The following is a 27,684-nucleotide window of genomic DNA, read 5'->3' on the forward strand; positions in this document are numbered from 1 at the left end:
CCAAAAAAAAAAATCCAGAGTATTTTAAGAAATCTGTAGGAATAAGGTTTCTTGTAAAATTCTAGAAGTTTCGTTTGTTTGTTTTTTATAAGGGAAAAACCACACCTGAAGTTATGCTAGGATTCAACTGACACAGTCCCACAGCTGGAGTCCCAATACTGTGTTTGCACAGAAATCTGTGTGGAGGCAGTTGCAAAAAAACGAAGTGTAATCGGGAATCTTCATAGAAAATGTGTATTTTTCTAAAGTACAAGCTATCCTAAACGTAAACATTGTGTAGTAAGCAGAGATTTAATCTAACCCCATTTGTAAAAATCTGGTTACCCTAGAGCAATTGGGAACTACTTTGTGAAAAGAAAAAAACCCAACATTTGTATATTGCTGCAATCCAGTATCTTGCCACTATACAGGCAAACAAAAGACACTTCAAACACCTATAGCCATTAAAAACAAATCACTGTCAAACTTCATCTGCATTGAAGTTTAAATTTTTCACTGTCCCAGAAATCTAAGCCTAAAGAAACCAGGGATGAAAGGGTACACGCTGATATTTGAACTTACACTCACTTTCCTTTGGTTTCACTGACATTAACAATCTTGAGAAACTTGGGAGATAAAACATGCTCTCAGCCCAGCTACCACTTTTCAGCCCCCTTTGATTAGAGGGGCAATTCTACTGGGTTTTTTACAGCAAGTTTCTTTCAAACGATACGCTGAAAGACAGGCTGAAGTCAGTCAGGTCAATGAATGCAGAGGCACTGCAGACCAGCAACCCAAGCAGTGGCTGCAGACCACAGCTTCCCTCCATTCCCCACAGTCTACTTCCATATTCTTCCATTTCCTGGGAAACAGGAGAGGAAAGGGATGGTTAGCACTGCATTATTTGGTTTGCCCACGTCATTTACCAATCTCCATTTTGAAAGGTCTATTTGATCCCAGTTAAGGAACAGACCCTCTATTACTCTATGTTACAGCTTCAGGAGGACCGACGCTAATGCAGCAATACCAGTGCTAAGAGCAGAAGGATTTAATGCAGCCTTTCATCCGTCCCCAGCTGTGGGCAAAGCTGAAGCTGCACACCCAGAAGAACTGATCCCTATGACAAGCATTACTAGCAGATTCCCCTTCTGGAAAATGTCAAAATATCGCTCTCAATACCATTCTGAAAATTGCTGTCAGTTACATTAGCAGTTGAAGGTGGGCTAAGTACCCTGATGCCCACAAGACTGCAAGCCAACAGGTAACATGCCTCATGAAAAGTCACCCACAGACACAAGCTGCTTCTCCTTCAGTCAACTCAGATGATACTTATTGACCTTCATATAACTGAACTTAGGTGATGTGTTTTGTTACTGGAAAGACTTCTCCATTTTACTTTATCTTCTCTCCATAAAGACAAAAAACAGCCTGAGATAAAACCAGCTATGAGCTGGTAGGCATGATATCTCTCTAGTTGCGTGACGAGGCATTTGATAAAGCAGATCCGAGGGAAATAATGTTTGTTACTGCTCTTTACAAAGAGGTGCTATGTAACAGATACTGACACTTGAAAAAAAACCCAGTAATTTTTATTAAGTAAGATTCAGCGAAGAAAGCTCTCCAACAAACAACATTTATTTTTAAAAAACAGGAGACAACAGGGAGTACAGAAACTAAGGTGCAGGATTATAACAAGGTCAGGACATACTACAGAAAAGACAGGGATAACGTACAGAAAACATCAGCAGAGATTTTCATTCTTAAAGTGGATGTAAGTTTTAGCCAACATACTATGCGTACATGTGCATTACAATGTATATGAAGAACCAGCCAGCACAGGCAATATAAGAATTGAATTTAAAAATGCCATATCCCTCCCATTAGCAATGACATTAAGCAAAGGGAGACAGACGGTGCACAGAAAAAGGGAAAGCTCTGTGACGGACAGTAACACACAGGTTGATTTGCACACTGAAGCTGTTCATATCCTTAGATTCCCTTGCTCTCTTGATGTTAATTTCAGCCCATTTTTCTCCAATGGAGCTATTTTCTCCTTGTTGACCTATGCTCAATTTACAACGGCAGGCATTTTCAGTCTCACTTCCACCCTCAACAACACATGCAAACAGACTCTTCCCAGACAAATTTAACTGCACAACTGCAAGAAAATAGAATCCTGTGGGAATCAAAGAAAATTGTAGTACATTTCCCATCAACTCTATTAGTATTTTTGCCATACACAAGGCAGAACAAACAGGTTGCCAGATGGTATATAATATCAGAAGACACAAAAGGACTAATAAAGCAGTGAGTGTGCTCCACCCAATAAAGAGAAAAACAACATGGGTGGGCAAGAGAGAAGAGCAGTAGGAAAATCAGAATTAACACCAAAATAGCATTATTCTAATGGCAAATATAAAACGTCTGACTTTCTCACCTTTATGGTTAAGATCACTTTAGTAGTAGAAAGGTGATGGGGATCCAGGAATACTTAGGAATTGCTATAATATTCCAAAAGTCTAATGGGACAACAGTAAGTCCTAACTCAAGGTAAAGAGATAAACATCTCTTACCTTGTTTCTTCTTCTTTGTTTAACCTGAATAGTGCTCAAGTGCGAAGGAGAAAGTTGATGGAGGTAAAGATGTACCCCTCTACCTCATTATCTTTAAAAACTCTTGACACTGATCAGGTAAGGTGCTGGAGAGCAGCCCTTCTCCAAGCAGAGAACTGAAGCCTTGGCAGGGCTACCTCTCTGCTAGGCTCTGGTGAGCTCAGTCTGTTTAGTTCTAGAGGACACAATCTATAGGCATATACAGAGAGATATTTGATGTAAGGCCTAACAAGTGATCACAAGCTCTAGTAGCTTCATGTTGAAACTAATACTGTTTGTTCTTCCATTCCTAAACACAACTAAAGAATGCAATGTATTTGACACCACAAAAAGACCTCAAATCAAGATTGAAATCTCCTGTCTTCTAGAGGTATTCTTGAGTTTCATCACAAGTTATTGAGTCCACCTGTAAGACTCAAACACATGTGGCCCAGTTTATGTAAGTGGTCCATTGTAATATTTCCTTCTGGCTAAAAGTATGTGCAACTCAAAAGGAGATCACACCAGGGTCTGACCTTACATTCTTGTTTAAATGAGTGACTGGAGTATCAAAAACCAGTTAAAGTGCAGTTACTGGCCAAGTTTGAATCAGACCAGTAATTTATTAATACTGTGTAAGTATTTGCTAAAACAACACTCTAGTTTCTATTTTAATACAACTAACCTGCTTATTTAGGTGAATCACCCTTCTCACACATTTACATTAATACTACCACATACACATACCATTTTTCTAACCTAGCAACTCCCCTTGGTCACCTTCCATCATCACACACAGCATCCTAAGTTACAAGTGTTTTGCATCAACATCTGTCCAGGGCACTGTCTCCTGTTTCAGCTGCCCCAATAACCATTTTTCATTAGCCCAACATGCTTCAGCATATTCTGACCTCAGTAAAAGCACTGCCATTCCTTCTGTGCGACAGAATCCAAGTAAAAGAACTTGACTGTGATCTGCAATGGATAGCAAACTACACAGACCTCAGCATCACGGGGAAGTTTGCAAGCAAGATGTGGACCAGCTCACCACGCAGGGAAGCAGATAACTGCAAGGATTGCTGGCACAGAATGCAGATCAAAAAGATCTTCTCGCTAGACCTTCTTAACAGTAAGTTGAGTATTTCTCCTCAAAAAATAGAATCAGATGGCATTTGCCATACCTACCTAAAGGCTTAGGGTAAGAAGCACTGTAACAGAAGCTGATAACTACTAAGCAGGTACATTCAGTCTGACCAGTCTGACTTGAGACAAAAACATTTATTTTCTAAAAACAGTTCTCATCCTCCAGGTTGAACATTACAATCACATTTTGCAAAAATGTAATCCTACACTAAGCAGCAGTTACTGCCTTCCTTTGTCCAGTAACACCTAGCTAAGCTAAGAAAAAGAAATGTTATTAACACTAATCAACAAAGTCTTCTCAGATCCTACAGGCTGATTCAGTGTGCAGAAATACAGAATAAACACTACCAAAACTGGACGCTTTTGCTGAGTCTACTCCACACAATAGTGAAGCAGAACAAAGTCTCCTAGCTAACAGAGGCAGAAAATCTCAAGCAGAACTATTCGCATCCATCTTCCCTCTGTCACAATTATAAATCTCCAGGCAATTCCAGTCCGTCTTCTGCATCATGGTAAGTGAAAGGTTCACTTCCCCCAAGTGCATCAAAGCTAGACCTACTTTATTGGGCAATTACCTGCTAGCTTTGATCCTACTTTCAAAGTCCCAAAGCAAATGCAGCTGGCTTATTCCTAAGATAGTTCTCACACACAATATTCCCAATAAACCATAGTATTTTTGCAAGCAAATTGAACAGAGACCAACACACAGTTATCAATTACATACATACAGGAAAACACTTGTCCATTTTGTCCAATGCTTCGAAGTAGGTACAGAAACCAAGGTAAAAGCAGTGTATTTCTTAAGGAAAACCACTACAAGAATTTCCAAGAACGGCTAATTAATGCTATGTAAAAATACATTTAGACTGTGTACTTCTAAAATTTTCCTACTTAAAGACCTGGAAAACAGAAGGACCATAAAACTAGCCCAATACTAAGGTAAAAACAGCTAGGCATTGTCATTGCTCAGCAAAACTGTTTAACAAAAGGAAAAAGCATCACACTGTGACCAATAATATCCATTCCAAACTTTAAGCACAAATCAGAAGATGCAGTTAGGAACTAACTGGACTATTAGTTTGTAGTCTGCCTCAGGATGAGGACAAGGATGCAATTGCTGTCACTCCTACAACAAAACATGATGCACTACACTACAGCAAGAAACTGAACCTGAAAACCAACTCTTTGTGAAAACCAGAAACTTCTCTTCCACTTTTCTTTCATGTTGCTAACAGAAAAAGCTCAGCTCTCCCATCATTTTCTATACCTATCATAAAGTGCTACAGTAGTCTGACTGCATCAGTCCATCCTCTTCCTCAAAAGTAATATTCCCTGTTGTCTCATAGCTCCTCTACAACACATTTTTACTCAGATGATCTTCAGGACTGTGATCCAAAGATACACAAACAAGCTACTTTGCTATGGCCATTATGTAATATTAACATATCCCAATGTATCTCAGCAAACTAGAGCTCACCACTCACTTGAAGAAATGCAATAATTATACATAAGATATATTAGGGGGTTTTCAATGAAAAAGTTTATTTCCACATGAGCTACTAAAGAGAACAGTCAAATGACTTTTCCATCAACTCTTGGGTATTTTTCAAAAATACCCCCCTCTTGCTCACCATAGATGGTTGGGATGATAAGATGCTAACACTGTTACTCCGCTCTCCCTTTTGCTTCCTTACACTTTTCAGAACTGGAGGCATACCTAAGCATCACCAAGGTCAACCTGCTAAGACATACTTGTTTCCTACCTCAGCTCAACTAGTTTACAGACTTCTTTTCATTGTCCTAGGGCTTGCTCTGTTACTACAGTGCTACTGTATAACCACTGCATTGATCATCAGCTCAAAACAACTGTCTCCAGTCCATCTTCCAAAAGCAGTCACCCCAGTGCTACTACTAGAGCTCAACTTCAGGCTTGCATCTGACAGGAAAATAGTCATCTCTCCCAAAAAAGCAAAGGATAGGAAAATTCTCCAGGGCAACTCCAAGATCAAAAGTAGCTCCTGGAGGACGCTGAAGATTAGATACCTGTTACCATTTAAAAACTGTCAGGGAGAAGCGGCAGACTATCAGGGCAGCATGAATTTTATTTGGCATCCAATGTTATTAGCATAAAACATGTATTTGGACCAGAATTAAGCAATGGGTAAGCCACAATCAAGACAGAAGGCCATTTAACACCATGGTTTGCTTCAGGAAGCATCATTTCACAGCTGTGCAGAGCCCTAGTGAGCTCTGGGAGAGGCATCACTGAATGGAACACACAAGCCACCAACGTGCCTCTCCAAGGTTCCCACACTCATGGTGCTCAAGGTTCCAAACAGCTCACACAGCTCAATGGAGACAATCACTCCCAGTTTCACTTGGGTCCCAGCTCCAGCCCCCAACACCCAAACACTCATTCTGCCTTTGGCATGGCACAAAGTAGCTTTTGCAGCCTGAATGATCAGGTGTTCTACCAACACGAGTCACAATCAAAAAATTCAAAACAATAGGTAGATAAAACAATATAAACAGATATAGCTGCACTACCAAGGAACTTCTTGAGAGTCCTGCACTGCACCTGCTGCCTTGCAGTGCACACAGCGATCTAGAAAGTGTCCCATGCTTTATCTGGCACCTTCACAATTTACAGAATGAAGACAGAAAACAATGGCAGGAATAGACAACCTGAACAGTGTTACAAAAGGTTTCTCTGTGATTTTCTCTCCTGGATGTCAATGCAATGGAAGTTACGCTGTGAAACAGGTTCCAGCAGCAAGTGAGCAGGATCGTTTGCAGTGATAAATAAAAACCTGCTGCCCTTAGAAGAAAGCAAACCTGGAAAACAGCCACACACAAGCATCATAACAGAATGGTCTGCTCTTAGAAAACTACTAATTCTGTGATAAGGGGAAAAAAATTATACGGATGTGCCATCAGTGCCCATAAACTTGTGGAAAGGTCTGTCTCAAGTTGTTGCTAGAGTAACTGTTGTTATTTGCAACTTCACGCTTGTGAATGAGCAAGTAAAAGAAACGTGCTGGAGAAAAGTTCCTATACATTATATGTCTTGACTAATAATTGCGTGACAGGAATTATGTAGGAATAACTGACAGGTACATGTATTTTGTTTCAGTGTTGTGTTTTGTTCTTTGAACACAGAAGTTCACTTTTCAAGATCCTATTTATAATCAAATCCATCTATTCAACTCTATTCAAAATGCTACACCTCAGCAGCTCAGAGAACTGGGAAGGGTGTGGGAGTGGGCATGAATCCCTGTGTGTGCATGGATCCAATTCTACAACCTTAAAAAGAACAAAAGACAACTGCACAATGGAAACAGCATCTCACACACAAAGCAAACTTACTAAAGGCTACGTTATGATAAGACTCAAAGAAAAGCTTAAGTCCTGCAGTCAGGAACCCTTCCTCATAGCTAACAAAAATAACAGCAGCATTCCAACATACTTGGACAAATAATGACACTGTATTACTTGAAACAATAATAAGAAAAAAGGGTTCTTCCTTTCTTTTTTGTCTGTACAGCACTCAGCACAGCAGAATACTGGGTCACGGGGAGCACGCCAATGCTCTGTGAAAGCTGAGTCACAGTAACTACCCACCTTTCCTCAGTAAACATGCTAGTCGACCTCTGACTATGGAAAACCTGGATTTTCAAATAACTTTATCTCTCTCCCTTAAAGATTTTCATCTGTCATCTCAAAATACATATGCCAAAATATGAGTTTGCAAACATGCTCTCTTTTGCCTGCAAGCAACAGTATCACCATTTGTCCAATTCCCATCATACAGGTTTTAGTTCTAAATTATTAGAACATCTCCCTGAAGACAGGGCAATTACAAAGCAAAGGCACCTTCTTTTACAATTCTTATCTTCAGTATTAACAATAAACAAATGCTTGGTGCTTAAATATTAGCAGGTTACACAGTTGTCACAAGCTACTGTAGGCAGGTGACCTTCACTCTTGCTACGGACCTGAATGGGAAGTTGAAGCTATCAAAAAGGGAACTTGGAAATAATCTGCAGTTTCGCATGGGAATATAAAATAATCCAAAGACGACCTAAATCATTTACGTAAGGCAGTGACTGTAACACTAAAAGTTTACCTGCCAGTGACTAGCTGCAACTCAATCAAATTATTAAAGACTTCACAGTAACCCTCCATAATTTACGAAAGTTGTAAGATACCTGACAACAATAACTAAAAACTTCTCATCTCCTTAAGAAACTGCAGAAACATTTCCAGCATTTTAATACATTTTAATTATAAAGTATTCTGATTTTAGCTTGAATGATTTTGGCTTGTCATCTGTGAGTCTATTTTATCACATATATTTGCATAAAGCAATAACTGTTTCATTAAAACATTAAATTTACTTCTGCTGAACTGCCCTCAGAATATTTTTGTGAGATCATTTGGTTGCAGTGGAAATTATGATGTCGTCAAACTAAGCATTTTGATTTAAGGACAAGAATCTAAAAAAACAATCCTAAAATTACCTTCAGGCATGTATGTATGTACTTACATACAGAAATAGATATTTATTTTTTTTTTTTTGCCAGAAAAGAGAGTTCCATTTTCTTTGGGAGCACTGCAGTTAAACTAAAATCTAAACATACCAGATTAACCAAACACAGAGCAGAGGTTAAGACACTAGAGAAATTTTAGCACTATTCTTTCAATGTCTCATTAACCAGGAGTTCTTTCATTTCATGCCTTGGACATTGGGTTTATGTCAGAACCCTGACAGCACCAAATGAATTCAGAGCAATGTCTGCCATCCCATAGTAAGCTACTGGTTATCAGCAGACAATGCAGTTCACTTTTTTGTCATCAACTGTCAAAAACACAGTTAAATTCCAAAACCTTCTTTCTGACCAGTTGATCCAGCCCTTTACATACAAAAATTTATTCCTTTGCCTCATGAAAATACTGGGTAATCAGTCAGCAGTTACTCCTTGCAGCTTTCACAACCTGTCCAGACCAGGAAGTCTTCAAACAGTGAACAGAAAAGCCAGGAGACCTCACATTAGTTTTCATTACATATCCCTTTGTTGAATCAAACTGTGGGTCACACACAACATGAAGTACCCCCAGAGGCTTTCAAAGCCACAAATGAATTGTGGATACGTATTCTGTATAAAACTTTCTAAAAACACTGAAGGAAAACAGTGTATTTGACAGTCCTTTTGTGCATACTTTGCAAAGGTCTTTCCATCATTTTCAAAAGCTCAGTGCCCTCTTTCCCTCCTCCTCTCCCCGCTCATTCACAAGAAAAAGGGGGAAAGTTGGTTTACTAGCCTTAACTTGTCAATGACACGAAGAATAAGGAACTATTAACTGATATTTTAATTATACAGTATTTGGGTTGAATGTTTACACACTTGAGAATTAAGTATTCTGGTTTGGGCTATTCTCGTAACTGACATACTGTATCTATAGGTTACATGGAACGCCAAAAGTAAATTGCAAGATGTTTACAGTCACTATCATTTTCTTTACTGCGAGAAGAAAAGAGAAGCACAGAACTTTTGTAGTACAATGTTCACAATGCACAACACACTGAACCCACTGCTTCACACCAGTCGGTCTTGAAAGAAAAGATGCAGACCAAGTAACTAACTGATTTGGGCATGTGAACAGAGTAAAAGCAATTGTTGAAAGTTTGTTGTTGCCATGTTTTTCTTCCTTTTGAACAGCATCAACATGGGACTAATTCATGATCTTTACAAAGTAGTTTCCAGTTAGACTGACACACAATGGCAAGCAGCGCTAGACAGGTGAAATGACAGGAAGGAGGAAGGCTGACTTGATGTCAGTGACAAAAACTATTTTAATGGAAATGTGAAATTATTCAAAAATTTCTTCCCCGAAACACGTGAAGATTTCTCTAGTCAGATTCAGACTGCACAATGGGCTGAGAGTAGGCACCTGCCAGACACAGTATTTTTACATACCATGTTTTTTCTAATGGCTTTTCATATTCGATGCCTCACTTAAAGTTGTTTCTTCTGCCAAAGATCTGTTAAATCAGTGATGTTCATCAAACAGTGGTTGTCAAACATGATAAAAACCTACAATAATAAAATACGTGACCAAGAGGTTTTAGTAGCCAAGGATTCAGGGAAGAGCGGAAATAGGTCGTACTTCCAAGGAACAGAAAGATGACAACAGTAACGAACAGCCTGCTGTTCAGTCATACTAATTTTCAGACCTCTTCTATCCTAAAATCAGACCTGTGTATCAGGTCACGTGATGGATGGATGTGACAGGGAAGTCACATAATAAAAGGATAGATAATAATGCTTGACTGCACCTGCAGAACATACCTTTCAACTAAGTCCTTTAAGTAGGGAGCCTCCCGCTCTGGTACTGATACAGGACAACATCCTAGTCTCTCCCCAGCACTGTAACATCACGTATCAAACCAGAAACTCAACTAAGAAGCTGTAGTGGTCACGTGGTGTAAAAGAACTGCAGAAAAAATGCAAAGCAACACCACAAACACGTAAAAGTAGGAACCATCAAGGCAGGAGATCTCATTTCTCAATGTAGGAAACCATGTGTGCACACGTTTGAACGCAGACCTCTAAACCAGAGTTGCTTGCACAGACATAGAATCTTTGTGTCATGATCCTGCCGACAGCCTTTTATGTTTTGGAGATGTTACCTGCATTTTGATTAACACTTATCAGTCTTTGATGAAAGACGTAGTCAGATGCTGCTCAAGCTACTCCAACACTGAATAATTAGCTTTAATTTATTTCTTAAAAACTATTCTAATTTACTGCTTTACTTAGATGAAGTGGTACCTTTGCTAACTTCCCAGAATGAAATATCCATTGACTGAGACAAAACCCCAAAACCCTGAGTAAGTGATGGCTTTATTGGCTGAGAGAGTTCAGGGAAGTTGGGATAGGAAACAGCAACTTAAATATAAAGACAATTAGAATTTCTTCCTCCTGCTGCCAGGATGGCTGGCATTTGGCTCGGGATCACCCTTGTGAAAGCATCTTACCCTGTTGACTAAGTGCACTTTTAGGCAGTATGCAAACTCTATCAAGAATAAGGTAGAAAAATGTGTACCCTTCTATGACTCCATATTCTGAAATCTACAGGGACTTTTCCCATCACACAAGGTCAGAAAGAAAAACAAATAATAGAGAGTGCTAGTTGTTGTTCTCTCCTCATCTCCTTGCAAACCCAGCACTAAAAAAAGACTCCAACCTGCCAAGGAACTTTCTTTGAACCTTCCATTTCCTGATAAATTTAAACTTATCTGCTCAGACAGAAATGAAGGTCAGCTCCAGGAAAGAACATTTTTAAATCTTCAGTGAATAAAGAGCAGGTAGTATTCATCCACAGAAACTGAAATATGTGAAAAGATAAATACAAAATTGTGCATGAAGCTGAAAAAATCTGTGGTCAATTGCATTTTACAAAACAATCTGAATTCCAGTAAATCAATTCCAATTACAAAGGAAGTATCAACAAGATTACAGTGTCACAAATAGAGAGTGGGAAAGAATAAACTCCATTGGGGAAATAATAAATGGAATTCAAATAAATCAAATCACTGGTTTCGCCCTTTTCCTAAAGTCTTCAGTTTTAGAAAAATTTGTTCAACTGTATCAGAAATGTTCAGACTTCAATCCCCTATGCTTCCCCTCTCCCTGTGCAGTTCCACAACTGCTCAGAAATGTCACATTTTAAATTTGCTCAACTGCTGTTTAGCTCAACAGCCAAGGTTTTAATACTCCATAATACTAATTACGTAAAGGCATCTGAAGGAGTAGGGGGAAAAAAGTCTGCTTCTACCTATTTGTAACGTTGGCTAATAATTATGGTCATCTAGCTACACAACACCTCCTGTATTCTATCTTTGGAATTAAGGTTGCTCTTTGCAATTCTTCAATTGCCCTAATCATCAAGGACACAAAAATCATAGTTGTAAAAAGCGCATCTATTATTCTCCTGGTAGGTCCCCATAATTGCAAAAAACAGCCTTTAAAACCTTGAAATTTTTATACTGATGAGAATTCTTTAAAAAACTAGACTTTAAGAGTTTGAGGGTACATTATCTTCACATGGGATTGAATTATGTTGGGACCTGAAGATTGGAAAAAAATTATAAAGACTACATGTTAATATCCTTCAAGTAAAACTATTCTCTTAATATTTGTTTTGAACGAAAGACATAATCAAGTTCCAGCTACATAATTTGTGTCTAATCCCCATATAACTTAATGACAGTTCTACAGATAACTACAACTCTAAGATTATCATTGCCGGCTTATGAAAACTTAAGACCTTAGCAGGTAAATTTACTTCTATATTCTGGCAGCTTTTAGAAAGTAACGTACACTGGTCAAATGACATTTAATGGGCTTTAAAAAGGTCAGTTTCTAAAAGACTCTTCTTCAATTTACAACATATCATTAACCATCTGCCTCCCTGATCAGTCTGTTTTGTTGTCAGACACTCCTGTCCCAGATAACTGAGAGAGGTGCTGGAGCAGTACCTTCTTTATCTGCTTTCTGTGAAGCACTGCACTTCACAAAACAGGTTATCCTACATGTCTGAATAAAGACACATGTCCATGCATTTCTTTCCACATTACATCAGATTTATCTAGCAGTATGCGATAAGATGCAGTGTTAACATCTTTTTTCACTATTTGCACCTATTTTTAATCAAAGAGAGATAGTAATAATTCAAACAGCACTAATACAGCTGAGAAGTCCTCACCTGTTACAAGGACAGTTTGTGGAGCAAGATTTCACATTTCAGGAGTGGTTATCTGTCCTATCCATTGCAATCACAGCCACCTAAAATATTAACAGTAAGAATGCCAAAATTCTTAAAGGAGACTAAGGAGACAAGACAGGCTCATATGACAATCTGCAACATCTACTGAGAAAAAGAGGCTATTTGGACACTAGCTTACAGACAGCTCAGGTGAGAACCAAAACTGTCACCTTCTCAGCTTCCACAGCAAACACTGTGTATTTCTATGCCCTACCTAAAATGAAATGATGCTCTTGCTGATCCTCAAAAAAACCTACATTTAAATTCAGTAAACTCAAGCGATGGTGCTTCAGAAGCAACACAAACTGTCAGGCATAAGAAAGCCTGCTGTGGGGACAAAAACACTCTCTATTCCATAGACAGGAGACATTGAAAGTAAGGAAAATGTATCACTTAATAATGGAAACATATTTTAGAATAACTAAAGCAATCACAAGTTGCAGTAGCACTATTTATTACAATAAGTTCAGATTGTATAAGTTTTCCCAATATGATACCTGTGTTAAAAAAAACCACAAACCCACCACGACAATGATGACCCCCATAAAAGGTCCCAGGTGCCTGTTCCCAGAGGGATATCAACCTCCCTCCGGCTCTGGTCCAAAGCCTTTGAGATTGGGTCTCATGCTGAAGGGATGAACAAAGCACCAACATTATTTATGCTAACATGGGCTGGCTGGCAGGGAGCAAGACTGAGGTGATGTGGAGATCAGACCGATAAAGGCAAAAGTAACTTAAAACACAAAAGCATGAAATCTCTTGTGGCTAGCTTTTTAATTTTGTCCTTTATACATTTTAATATGGAGAACTCATAAATTGCCATAGTGCTTAACAATTCAAAAAACACTAGTTAGGAAAAAACCATAAGGATTACTGCATCACATGCAAGGTTCCATCATCTTCACCACCAAGGTCGCTCCCCTTTACTCTCCCACATTTCTAAAGGGAGAAAAAAGCCTCAGAGCTAGGATTTCACCACCTGCCTGACTCCTACCAGCGCTGACTGCAGTCATCTTCTCTGTGTGGTGCTGAGCTAGAACTGATCAGCACTGTCAGAAAAACGTGTAAGTTCCAGCTAGGCTAATCAAGGCAAATACAACCATATACTTGCCTAAAACAAGAGGCAGTTATTCCTTCTACTGCAAAAATCAGTTCATGTTCAAATACATAAATAAGCCAATCAGAGACACAACTTCTAAAAAACAAAACCAAAACCAACAGAACAATAAACCATTTGCAAGGACAGTCTGATTTTTTTCCTCCTGCTTCCATGGGAAATTCACATCCAAGTTTTCCTTTTAAAAATGCTCCTATCAGTCCAGTTACTAGGCTATATACAGAAAATGGACAAAACACTTTCAAAAATGGTGACAAAGTTCTCTTGGTGTTTCAGTACCATTTTTTACATTCCCTCTTCTGAATATTTAAACTGGCTGCTGCCCCACAGCATTTAAATAACCAGTGGGTACATTAGTTGACCCATTAGTTCTAGAACAATCTCACAGTTTTGCCTATGCAAAACTTGCAGTTACATCCCCATGGCTACGTTCTTGTACCATGCTTCTTACATTTAGGGAAAAAGCCCTAGCACCTTTAAAGTTATCCCTTTGTGAGCCAAGCATGCAGGGTTGTCAATGAACAAACCACCTGATCCACACAAAACTGCATAGACCTAATATTTGTGAAAAACAATTCCTTCTCATTTCTCTGCTGAGCAGTAGAAAACGCTAAAATATCTACAAATGCAAGGCAGTAAAGCCCTATGGTTGCCATATAAAACAACGCCTCGCAGGTTTCCAGCTTAAGGTATTTCTGTGCTGAATGCTACATTAGAGCATGCCGCCCGCATAATGCTTTATGCTGCTTTGCTGTGAAACGTATTAGGGAACTGATCTGATTTAAAGGAAAAGAAAACAATTTATACAGATTTATTTAAAAAGAAACCGTGCTACTTTTTGCCAAGTCCGTTACCCACTCTAATTCAGCCCAGCACCATTACATTACCCTCCTAGTATTGCTACTGAAAGTTTAGTATTATCCAAGTTGAATCACAGCTTCATGGCTACCACTGGCTTTTAACCAGGTGGTTCAGGAAACAAACAGGTACCCCTCCATGCCAACCGAACCAACAGGACAGCTACTGTGAGTTCAACCCTATCATCAGAGCAGAGACACAGCCAGCCTGGTATCAGGAAGGCAGAACAGGCACAGAATCAGTCCCAGAGAGCTGGTTGGTCCAGCCTAGCCTATGACTCTAAAAAAGAACCAGTAACCTCCTAAAACTATAAAAGTAGTGATGACAGTAAGATTTTTAAACTGTTTTTAAAAGGTTTGGCTGTCTGGGCACAAGTCTGCCAATCTCAATGTGCTCTCTACAAATAAAACATGTTTGTGCATTTGCAAACTCCACTTTGCTCGGCCTCTGAGGGTCAGACCCATTAGCACGCTCCACTACCTCAGTCACAGCATGATGCAAAAACCAATCCGTCCATGAGCAGAAAGGCACATGCAATTTAAGATTTTCAGGATTCCAGAAGATCCATAAAGGTGCACATCTAGAACCACCACAGCCATGGCTGAGTACATACAGACATATCAGACATGCCGACCAGGTGTTCCCAGTCCAGCCCAGCAATCATGCATGCAACACATCTAATGTGCATTGGCTGAACAGGAGTAAGCATCAAGCACAGGAACCCTCCGAAACTGTGGCAGGTGAGGGTATGATTCATGCAAAATGTCTAAGTGCTGCTGGCAACAGAGAATCCAAATCTCCCCCGTCCCAGCAGGGTGCCCTAGGTGCCAGCAACTGAACCCTGTTCTGGCCCACACCTCTGTCCCCACAGTCCTTGTGATGCTAATTACACAGCATCCCTGCCTGAAACAGATGCAAGCCTTGATGTTTGAACATCCTCCTAGGACATCCCTATCCTTTCACTTCCCACAGGCTGACCTAGATGCTCCCTAGTCAGCAAGCTGGCTGTTGTGGTACCTGTTTCTGAACAGCTCAGACACGTTTCCTAATTCTACTTCCACAGCCAAGTGGATAAAAGTTAGGCATGGAGATCTTAATCAAGAGAAAACCAAAAAGTCAACTTAGCCTCAATTCCAGGCTCTGGTTTTCACACGGCCAAGAGTAAGCCAGGGAGTAAGACAGATCTTCAAGGAGACCCAAAGAGTGACCTTACTGGTCAGCACAGAAACAGTCCTTGCAGGCTGCCAAGGCATGCAAGACATCAGAAGCATATGAATCCAGCAGCTGAGGTTAGGGGCCTCACAAGTATCCAACAAGAGGAATTCGATCATGCTTGCAACTAGTTCTATTTCTTCTCTAAATGTATGTAGTTTGATGCACTTGCATTTGCTTCTCCACTGTCTCTCAAGTGTTTCTTTTTTTCCCTCTTCAGAGAAAAAGAAAAATGCCAACAACCCACTCCTTATAAGCAATTTCATCCTTTAACACACTGGATTTTCTGCAGGCCAAGTAACAGTTTTGGTTAAGAATACAATTGCAATTGCACGTTTCTAAGGTATTGTAAATAGCATGAAATTATTTTAAAATGTTATGAAAAATGCATTTGCAGTGTTCCTTTAAGTTTTAACAAAGCTTTGGTTAAAATTGCTTTATTCCAAAGCAATCAAATATAAGAGTATTTTTATAAGGACCTCTTTATCTCCCTGCAAATGACTGAGATACAGATACTTTCCAGAAAGGGAATGCACCAGAAAATATGTAACCTTTCATTTTATTAGCCATCGTTATCTAGCACCATAAAACATCAGCTGCTGTTTCTGAAGACTGTATTGTAGCTAAAGCAAACCGGCATGATTAGCAGAGCCACAAGCAGTGCCCAGAGGCCTTATGCAAGTTTAGATTTGGTGCCATACAAATGTAACGTACAGGCTCTATTCAGTATGGTGAAGCCATTCTATAGCCAAAGCAGCAGCAATTCCACAGACGAAAAGCAAAAATTAAGCTAAAATTAAGCAGCATATTCATGCCATCTTCCAGGAAATACGGTACCACATACCTCCTTGTCATACTCCTTGGACAACATAGATAAATAAAATAGATATTGGCCTAAACAAGCTGGTCAGAAGACACATTGTTATCATTCAGGGCTATAAGCTTGTCTAGGTTACAGGATCAGGAGAAGCACCTTTAACATATTGTTTGAAACACACTTGGAAGAGCTTCTCTAACCTCCTGGGACACAAAGCTGCATAGAAAAAGGAATAAATTTCCTGATGTGGTAAGATAAATTCAAATACTTTTCAATGCACATTACAACAACACAACAGACAAGACGCACATAAAGATGTACACGTAACTGTTGGGTCGAGCAACACTCTCCAACAGCTATCCTTTAAGTGAGGTCACCCTGCGATTCCTCTTACAGGGACACCATAATGGAAAAGAGCAAGTTCAAAAAACTTGTTAAAACCACTGGCAGTTGCAACATGCAATCCCATTAACACCTCTCCACTGTATTAAAGACATAAATCAATCTCTTTCACCACCTCCTCCCACTACCACCTTGCTCTGATAAAGAAAAGGGGCAGGGGGTGGGTAGAAAAACAGTAGTACAAAGGAACAGGTAAGTCAATTGAGACAAAAACCCCAGTGTAATAAAGCTCCTTTTCAGGGTAACTTGGCCTTCACTGCAGAAGAGAGCTGTGTGTAATTTTTCCACAAGAGAGTTGCTCCACAAGTGCTTTTCCTGGGATTTTTCTTGCCAGTGGGCCCCGTAACCTGCTGTGCACCTTGTGGAATTGAGACTCAAACAGTCCTCCTAAGAGTAAATGTTATAAGCAAAGACTTATGCAGTAAAAGAAACCAAATGAAAATAAACACACAAACAATAGCAGAGAGGACAGGGAAGGAGCATAAAGGATTTGCTTTCTCCTTCATTTCAGCTGCAGTCATCATACGTGCTACTTTGTACTTAGAAACAGTTTGAAGTTCTCAGCACTCATACAAATTCAGCGTCCCTTCATCAGGCAAATTCTGGTCTCTTAAGTCAAGATGCAGCCATAAGTCATAAGCAGCATAAATACTTGTTTTTTTCTGAGGGGGGAAGCGGAAATAATAGTCTCATGATACATAAGGTGTTTTAAGAATTTACACACTTACACACAGTTCCAAAATGTAACTACCTATCAGCAAGCACCGCTGGATCTGTACAGACTAGTAAAGGTCCTTCTACACAGATCTTACATTGTGTTATCACATCCAAAAAAAATTAGCATGGTGCCACTAAGTGTGATGACACTATAAAGTTTACAGTACACAAACTCTGTGATGCATCAGGGAAAGAGAGACTGCTTTCTCCTTACTCACCAACCACTTTACCCCCACAATGTTGGTCTCACCGAGTGGCTGGAGCCTGTCCGTAAGGGACTCCACTCCTTTCATGGACACAGTAGCCATCATGATGCTAGGATCCCTCACCTGTTCCCTTCTGAGGACTCAATGAACCCACATGCAACGCAATGCAATTCTTCTCTTCCATTTGGCTGGAGGAAGAATGGCATTGAGGGCAGGAAGAATGAATTCAGTCTGCTCCCAGGCACACCCCACCCTACTGTTACCGTAGGGGAGAAGAAGCTGAACAGAGAGGCATGATGGAGCTGTGTGATGCACAAAGGGACACAATGGTGTGCATGATAGCAAAATATTTGATGTGGCATGGTTGCACCAGCATCTAATAGTTGTGGTACTGTTTGGAATCAGTATTCCAAATTTAGAATTGCATTGCCATAGTGTTTGTATTTCAACCATTGCTTATCCAAACCTCATTAATTCACACTGCCCAGTGCAGGCACTGGACCATTTCTGCACTCAAAAAGGCCCACAGAGCCAGGGCAGCAGCATTAATCCTTCACAGAACTCCAATTAATTCAGTCAAGGTGATGCATCTTGCAGGACCAGGATGTTCAGTGGAAAATGTCTGACTATATTAACACCAAGACATACAAGGCGCCTGTGATGGGAACTGATTATTTTTGATATGACAAGGTTTAGGATTTTAAAGGTAAATACAGCAGTAACTGGAAAGAACATGTAACTCCACTGATACAGCTTCCATAGTAAACAGTTCCAGAAAAAGACAAGTGGAAAGAGAATTTTAAAATTGTTAAATATACAAAAACTGCGCAACAAATTTTCTTTAGTTTGCATTACAAACATCTCAAATATTCTCTTGTAAGTAAAGTCAGCAACAAATCTCTGTGTTACCTTATTGCTATATTTCTGACAGGCACTTGTTCTTCAAAAGACTTACGCATGCACTTAAAATTAAGCATGCAAGTAGTCCTACCAGGTACTGATGTAAGGTTCATGCCTTCACTGGAACAGTCATTTCACAATGAGCCCTTTTAGCATGTGATATTTGTGTTCACTTCATTTGTAAGACAATGATTTTAAAATAACTTACACATTCTGGGTAACAGAGGCAACCAGTATGTGCTCAATTGAGTAAAGTTCACACATGCACAAAAAAAACAATTAGGATCAGAGAGATATTCCACAGTATTTAATAAACAACTCCTATATCAGTACTATGCAGTTCAATGCAAGTATCAAAATTTATTCACATGCTATCTATAGCAGAGGTGGAGTTTAATGGTGTACAAGTGCTTCCATGATAAGCCCACTGCTTTTACAGTTTTTAAGTTTTAAATTATCTATCAAAATTACTCGAGTTTAGAATTTTCATTAATGCAATTTTTAACTGTTTTGAATGTAGCTTAGTGGTCATGAAACACTAAGTTTAAAAATATTATATATATTAGCTCCTATTACAAATACCAGTTTCTGACCTTAAATTGAACAAAGTAGCAGAGTGGTGAAGGCAAAATCAGCTATGGAAATAGGTCTCATTGAGAAGTACCTTAGAACTTCCCACTGAAAATAAGTTTATATTTTACCAAGTAGTAGGACCTTAAAAAGATAGCAAGTCACACTTTGCACATGCATGAGACAACAGCTATGCCGAGAACTGCGTAGCAGTATGAGGACCAAGGGTAGCTTACAGTCACTCAACAGGCCCAGTTAATTTTGCTGCAAAATACACTGCATGAATGGCAAGGGGCATTAGCTAGACTAGGTAATTTCTCTTTAGAAGTATCTAGCTAAAGGGCAGAAAAAACATTCTGATTGCATTGTTAAACACTCAAAATGAAGAAATAAAGCATGACGCTATATAAAACATCATTATTGCTCTGTACATGCACTACCATAAAGACTTTCCACATAGCCAGTTTTCCATGCCATTCATAAAAAAAGCCAGTACCTATGATGGTAATTTAGTTACCAATGGGGTAAAAATCGACTGGAACATCTCACCTGCAGTTTTTACTGGCAATTTGTGCAAATACAATTTGCAATGCAGTTTTCACAAAACACTCTCAGAAAGTGTTTTCAAAGATTAAGAAAAGACAGTGATGTGCAATATACATTGTTTAAAACATTGTATAAATTGCAAGACACTGAGTAACATACAAGAAGGAAAATTAAATGGCACTGTAATGGACATTAAAGATTCCATGCATAAAAGCTTTGCCTATTTCTTGATACCCGAGTGCTTAACTATGCACCCTTAACAGTATTCTGTTTGGGTTTTCCTTTTGACAGACTGAATTCCTAGAGTCTGCTTAAAATGTCAACATTTGAAATCTTGCAAGCAAAGAACAATTACATTCAATCCCAAAGACTTGTATGCCTAAAAGGGTATAATTAAAAAATTAAAGGAAGCGGTCATGCAGGATACTGGCAAGGAAAAGGTACCAAAGGGATTTTAGAAAAATCATTTGACTCACCAGTCCATTGTTTGGCTGAGGTGAAAAAGGCAAACATTACTGAGATGCATCAGTGAGGAAGTCAGAACACAAGTCAAGGCCCATGCCTGTAAGCACATGTGAATAACTTCAGGCCCAGAAGCTCTTTTACGTGGCAAAGTTATTCATACGTGTGCTTGCAGAACATGAGCTCAGACATTACCGTTAAAAAGTACAAAACGCTACTTACATTTTGTCACTGACTTCAATAAAAATAGAAATTCACCCGTGTTTAACAGCAATTATTTCACCTCAAGAAGATAAAAATCCTTTTAAGTCTCACAAGATAACTTAATAATTAACCTGTTCTAGCTGTTTCCAGTTCTACTTCTTGGGGTTTTTTTTAAACACAAATCTCTCAAAACACATTCAAGCCTGCAACCAGAAGCCTTCCTCAGAAGCTACAGGAGGGCTGTAAACCCTGCAGCACAAAGTGCTGTATCTGTCTTGCAATGCACCAAGGATGCTTATGACACTGGTGACAAGCCATTATTCTATCAGGTATCTCTCTGCCAAGCCTGACGTAATTGGAAACTTACGATATTCAATTCAGTTTGTCTTTAAGTGTTGAGTCTTTCCAACATATGCTTGTATAGATTTTGGTGACCTGAACTGTGCAATAAACCAAGCCACAAGAAAAAGCACACCACACAGATGTGTAGCATGGAGCGCACAGGTCTACCTGAGTAGAGAAACATTAACTACATATACAACTTTTTTAAAGTATATGGGACTAGTATGGATTCAAATGGATTGCAGATTAAGAACTGCTGCTTGGAGACGAAAAGATATGTTCATAAATTCAGGGAATGAAAGACTTTTAAGTCTTTTAAGACCAACAGTTCAGTAAAATGAAGCTGATATGCTGGGTGTATGGACCAGTGGGCAATCAAAAAAAAAAAAAAAAGAGCTAGACAGGACAGCTAAGATTTATAAATAAGAAACATATGATTTGGGGATGAATGTTTCATATATCCTAGCAAATAAGAATCACACATTACCCAATCCATTAAAACAGCATGCAACACAGATAACCCAAGTTCTTTCTGAGGAAGGTGCTGACAGGCGCAGCTCTATCACGGCCTCACTGCAATAAAGGAGCACACAACTCGGCCAGACCCAGCACGTGCTGCTTTGCGTTGCTTGGGGAAGTTTAGTTTTCTGATGTTTTCTTGATGTAACTTTCATCACTGACTTCAACAAAAGCTGGATGTGGTCCAGTATTTTTTAAAAGTCTCAAAAAAGAAACCTAATGAAAGCCTAGGAGTAAGTTTTGAAACACCAACACTACATGTAATTTTATCTGCCACTGGAATTAGCATACCTACTTTTTATATCGCTTTGATCCAGCTAATGGGTAATACTATTTTTTTTCTGGGATGGAAGTGTGTTATGAAACAACTGATGAAAATATTTCAATTTAGTATCTTTCTGAAGCAGCAGCAAAGCCTCACTAACAGGTATCAATCTGACAGGAGAGCACCAAGAAGTGAAACCGGCTGGAAATTATAATCAAATATGAAAACACAAGGTAAAAACAGGTATATGGAGAAAATGGGAAACAAAGCATTATCTCGCCGAGGCCTGCAAGCGGGGCAGGGCCAGCACCAGCGCCCGCCCCGGGCACGGCGAGCCCCGCCAGGCCCTGACCCGCCAGCCCCGGGCACACACAGCGTGTACGTACTCTCTTCATACACCGACGTGCCGTGTAAGCACGAGTGCGGCAGGGCGCTCTCCGGGGCACAGCTGGGCCTAACGGCGCCGTGCGGGTACCGGCGGGGCAGCAAGCGGGCCGGCCCGGTGAGGCCGCAGCACCGCGGGCACGGCGGGACCCGCCGCCCCTGCCCTCCCCGGCGGCGGGAGGCGGCCGTGCAGATGGTGCATCACGAGCAGCGCGCAGGCCCGCTCCCCGCGGCTGGCAGGTGGGGAGCACCGCCGCGCCGGCTCTGTACCCGCCGGCACCCAACCCTGACAGCCGGGGCCGGGGGGAGGCCGCCCCCGCCGCGGTCGCTCGCAGCCCAGCAGCCCAGCCCCCCTCCTCTCCCCTGGGGCCGGCGGCGAGGGGCCGCGGAGCTGCGAGGAGGAGGAGAAGACGCCACCCGCCGAGTTTCGCCAAGGACAGGCCCGAGGTCAAACCCGGCAGCCGCCCGCCTCCCGCCGCGGCCCCTTCCCCGCCGCCAACGGCCGCGCTGGTGCGCGTCGGGAGCCCGCCGCCCGCGCCGCCTCCCCGCCCGCCGCCGGCGGTGACTTACCTTGGCAGCCATGCTGTGCCCGGCGCGGCCACCCCCTTCCCGTCCCTTCCCTTCCTCCCCTCCCCTCCCCTCCCTTCCGACCGCGGCAGGCAGCTTCCCCGCCTGCGCACCAGCCCGCCAGCGCCGGCCGTCACCGCTCTCCCAGGCACGGACGGGGCGCTCGGCGCCGCCAGCCCATTGGCTGCACCCCGCCCGGCCCGGCTGCAGCGCGCCTGATCGCCCGGCCCGGCCAGGCCCGGCCGCGCCGAGGGTTGCGGGGTTCGCGCTGGCCGAGCCGGGCCGAGCCGAGCCGAGCCGAGCCGAGCCAAGCCGGCGGGCGATGCGTGCTCTGGCACCGGCCGGCCGCGGGCGTTTGGGGCGGCCACTGCCTCACCCCTGTGAGGGGAACCCCGTTTACCTCAGATTTTCTCCGTTTACGGCTGCTGGCCTGGCAGCCTCCGAGCCGCCTCAACGGGGCTCCGAGCTCGGAGGGGCCCCATGGCCCCTCCAGCCGCTGGAGAGAGGCCTGAGTGACCGTGTCTCCAGCGAGCGTCTCGTACCATTAACCCGAGGAAATGCCTGCGGCGTGCTCGTAGGACGCCAGGGCAAGCTGTGGAGAGATGCCACACACCTTCACAGCAGCCATGCTGGTGTGCCTCAGCAAACCCTGCTCTCCTGCCTAGAGCTGTTTTCTTCCCCATGAGTCACGCTGCTGTTTGAGGGATGCTTCATCCCGTTGCTGTATCCCAAGGCTTCGTTCTGGGATGTCCCAAGAACGAGCCATGCTTCCAACCAAATTTTTTAGTGCTGTTTCAGTTCGTAAGTCGGCATGAACGTGACATGTCAGCAGCCCCGCTAGAGCCCACGGCTGTACCCAGGATGACCACAGGCATGGCACGCTGCGCCTCACAGACAGTTTGCAGACTGTCTACAGACAGCCTGTCTGGGCATGTTTGGCAGCAAACCATTTGGCATGCAGGCCTGCGGCTGTGACCAGGGCAAGCACCAGCCCTTCGATGCCTGTTCTGGCTGGCCTGGGGGCTTCTGGCTCCTGGGGGGATTCTAGGTGGGCCTGAGGCTGGTAGTGCAGGCAAGGAACTCGGCACATGCCTGTAACAAAAGGTTGCTTATCAGAGTAGCTCGGGGGTGAGGTTTTTGTGTTTATAATGGGCTATAAAGTTAGTCATAGCTTTGAGGAGGATCTTCCAGCACTTCCCCTAAAGTGAGTTTCATGAAGATACTGAAAAGGCAAAGGATTGCAAAGACAGATATATTACAATATAAACAGAACAATTAACTCTTTAATTGTTTTTAATTGTCTTAGAGGGAGACAGTAGAGAAATGGTAAGGACTGATAAATGCATCTGTGCCTGCCTGCTATAAATCTTTGCAGGATGGCTCTTTTTATGTTTGTTCTCAGTCCAATGAATTAATGACTGTTTTTCAGCAAATTGCAGTCTCCTCTGTGTCCCTTGGAAGTTTCTTCCACCACCTGTGAGGCCCAGCAACATATCTGCCTCCTTCACTTCTCAGCAGTCTTCCAGCCTCTGCTTCATGTAAAACCCTACCACTTGCTGGATTCTCTTTCTTTCTCCCTGCCCAACATCCATGTGCCTGCTGCACGTGCTGAAGCTGTTCTGTGACACAGCACAGCCCTTCTCCCTGCATCTCTCTGACCTAGAAAACAGCAGTTACAGCAAAGCAGACTTCAAGCCTTCCTCCAACCACACCTTTTGAAATGAACACAAAAAACAGATTATGCCATGCCTATCTGCAAACTAGATAAGTAAATACTGTCACCTTGTCATAAACGAATAGATAATAGCAGTCCATTTATAAACAATGGAAAACAATCTCAGATTACTTTAGTAATACCACTAAGAAGAGAAAAATTACAGAGAGAAAATAGCATAACAATTGTCTTAGAATACAAATACAACATTCTGTGAATATACAGAAGCCAGAATATTTAGATGTGAGGCTGCAAGTCTGTCCTATTGAGCTTAAATTTTGTGAAAGCAGGCTTCCATGGGATTTTTTTTTCCATATTAAGACTGCTAAGAAAACAACTACAGTTCCCACATTATACTGACACATGGTCTTGAGCCAATTTCCAAGGAAAAACACAAGCAATAAACCTGCCTATGTTCCAAGTAGACTGGTGGTAAAATTCAGAGAGGTAAATAAAAAAGGATGACCCTGGAAAGCCTCATTTCAGCTGCTCCCCAAATACGACGTCATGTGAGCTCTTCTAGCATTTAGAATCATGAAATCATAGAATGGTTTGGGTTGGAAGGGACCTGTAAAGGTCATCTAGTCCAACCCCCTGCAATAAGAAGGGACATGTCCTTATTCTATTCCTATATTTAGTCTGAATCTACTTATTTCCCAATCTTCAACAGCTCCAGGTGCCTCAAGTCCTGAGCATGCCTTCAGGAGTGCCTTGGTCCTGATAAGGCTGGAAGGTCATTGCCTAGCTTACATGAAAACCTGAGTGTGATCAGCATTAAAGGTTTGGCCTGGCAGGTCTCTGACATTGTCCAACACGCACATACAGGCCTGAGTTCCTTATCTTTATAGAAAAGGCACTGAAGGCAAATGTTCACTTTCTAAATGGCACACAGTATGACTGTAGTGGATATTGGCACTCTCTTTGGCTACATAAGCAAATTGTCTTCAAAGTCTCCTGTTGACTGAAGATTCAGAGCCATGTGTCATACTCCTTTCTGTATGTTTTAACCACAAAGCCCTATAGTCTGGGGAATAGATGAGGGACATTTTTCATTCTTTCTAGTGAAGCTGTGTCATTGTGCAAAGGAGAATCCAAGATCAGCTGGACTGGAAAGAAGCATGACTCTTTCCATCATATTTTATCATATAGTAAAATGCAATGGGGTGAGGGTAAAATTGTGAGTGTGTTTTCATTACAAAGCATATAAGCATTTCTTGGAAAGTTAGGAGATTGTTTCTTCTCAACCAACGTTTTTTTCTGTCTTACACATAACACTCAAGAAAGAGAGCGCACAGACATTCCAGGGCTCCCCTCTGCAATGAGAAATGACCTAGTTTGCTCCTTCTTGTGCCCTTTTCTGATACAGGGCGTCTTGAGTTTGTTTGTACATATGGGGATGGGTTTTGCAGGAGGAGCTGTAGCTTGTTTCCAAAATAAGCCACAACCTAGTATCTGGACACTGTCCTTGAGGTGAAAAATTAGGCTTTCATTGCTTTCATGTAGAAGAGAGAATGAGAGCTGATGTATTACTTGGTGTTTTAACTATTAGGGTATTGTATAGCAGGGCAACTGTATCTCAGTAGGCACATATGATCTTTTCTGAGCTTAGTAAAAATTACCTTGGGAAGACTGACAGCGTGGGGCTCATGATTTTGTAGACTTGATAAAAGGCTGATAAAGAATCAACATTTCCTATTGACTAGTGTAACAAAATGCTCAGTGTGCTAGCTATTTTGGATCTTTTTCTGACATTCATTACTCTTTCTATGATTTCTCTTACAATGTTCTGGATTTTGCATTGGCAGACATGTCTAAAATGTAGGCATTGCACTATGTAGCTTAAAGGCAAGAAAAAATTTCTTGGATCTGGAAAGATCTGAGTGCATCTGGAGAGATCTGAAAAGGACTGGATCTGGAAAGACAAGATATGGAAAGATCCAAACATGCTGAGTACCTTGGTGAAAGGCTGAGGTAAAGCAAAGACTGACCCAAGGTCCTCAAGACCTATGATACTATCCAAATTATTGAGCTGTTGTCCCCAATATTCTTTCTGACTGCCCCACAACATAGTAACAGTCTTCCAGGTGGCTTCTTTTGTGTTATAATATACATACAGCAGCATGGCTAGCATGCTGTATGTTAACTTACCACAACCTTGCACCAAGTATGTTGTCCTAGAAGTATAGCTTGTAGTAAAAATAAAGAATTGGCCTCATTCCTAGCTGGAAAGAGCTGAATGTTCAAAAGAAATGAGCACAAAGGCTTCCTGAGCAGATTTTGTTTAAATAGTTATTAAAACTTTTTATTGACTCCTCTACTTCAGTGAAGCCTCAAGGAAAGGCATGAAGCAGTATCCTCTTCCTTAGGTCAAAGGTTTGGTCGGTTTTTCTGTTGTTTCTGTAGTTTTGTGTTTTGTGGGGGTTTTTTTCAATGAAGGATGTCTGGCTGATGTGTTAGCACATCAGTTTTAGCCAATCTTGGCCAAGAATTTGTGCTCACACAGTAGGCCTAATCCTGAGTATTTCTCTAATAAAATAAAGTATGACTCAGTCTGAATGAATCCATCACAATTCTTCTTTCCCTGTTAGAAAAATATTCACAGCAGATCTGTTTTCCTCAAATATATTTGCCGTTTTTCTGGTTATTTTATAACATTGTCTGACGATTATCAATGTTTCCTTAGTGGCTGTTGTTTTTACAACATATTCACACATATTTGCAATTTAAGCCCTGTTGTTTATCTGTGATTGCTGAGGAGGTCAGCCAAACATGATCTTGTTTCCTGTTACTTAGAACATAAGATTTACAAATATTTTCACACACATGTCTAAAATTCATCATCTATCAGTGGTTCTGCCAGTGAAAAACCAAACTGGTCATTTAAACAGTTCAAAGAAAAGTGAACATTAAAGCAGCATGTAGAAGTACGAATTCATTTAAAGATCCATACAAATGGTAGTATATTTTCATGGCTTTCCCATCTCAAAATATGACACTATCCCCCACTGTGTGTATTACATCTACCAGGAGAGTAGAATTCACAGAGTTGGAAGGCGACAGCTATGATTCTGTCTTACAGCTGATAATGGCATTTACACAGACATTACTGTTAAAATGGAACAGTTGGCAACACTTTACCAGGGCTGTGTTTTAGAAATGCATGTGAATAACTCAGGAAATACTGATGATGATGCTGATGAATAGAGGGTTAATCCTGTTGGTGTAAATCAGCATAGCTGGTAGATTTGTGCAGATTTACGTTGGTAAAACCCAGAAAGTAGAGGGGATATACGACAAACAAAAGATGCTATATTTATTTCATAAGTGAAAAGTACTTCAT

The 27,684-nt window shown here is 41.2% G+C and overlaps 1 protein-coding gene across 3 annotated transcripts in view; it reads right to left on the reverse strand.

Annotated features, from left to right (window-relative positions):
* SLC25A13 (solute carrier family 25 member 13) overlaps positions 1-23,273 on the reverse strand; it is a 102,014-nt gene extending 78,741 nt beyond the window's left edge. The window contains exons 1-2 of one of the 3 annotated variants that reach the window (XM_080384597.1): positions 22,634-22,664; positions 20,364-20,378 (exon numbers count right to left, since the gene is read on the reverse strand). In XM_080384597.1, the coding sequence (XP_080240723.1) occupies positions 20,364-20,378; positions 22,634-22,645 (27 nt within the window). In that variant the 5' untranslated portion in view covers positions 22,646-22,664. Of the gene's footprint in view, positions 1-20,363; positions 20,379-22,633; positions 22,734-23,243 lie in introns of those variants that run through there. The other 2 variants (XM_080384598.1, XM_080384599.1) reach the window with 2 other exon arrangements.
* Positions 23,274-27,684: the final 4,411 nt, after the last annotated feature.

This window comes from Falco punctatus (assembly GCF_963210335.1).
Source record: "Falco punctatus genome assembly, chromosome: 4".
In the NCBI taxonomy this organism is placed as follows: Eukaryota; Metazoa; Chordata; class Aves; order Falconiformes; family Falconidae; genus Falco; species Falco punctatus.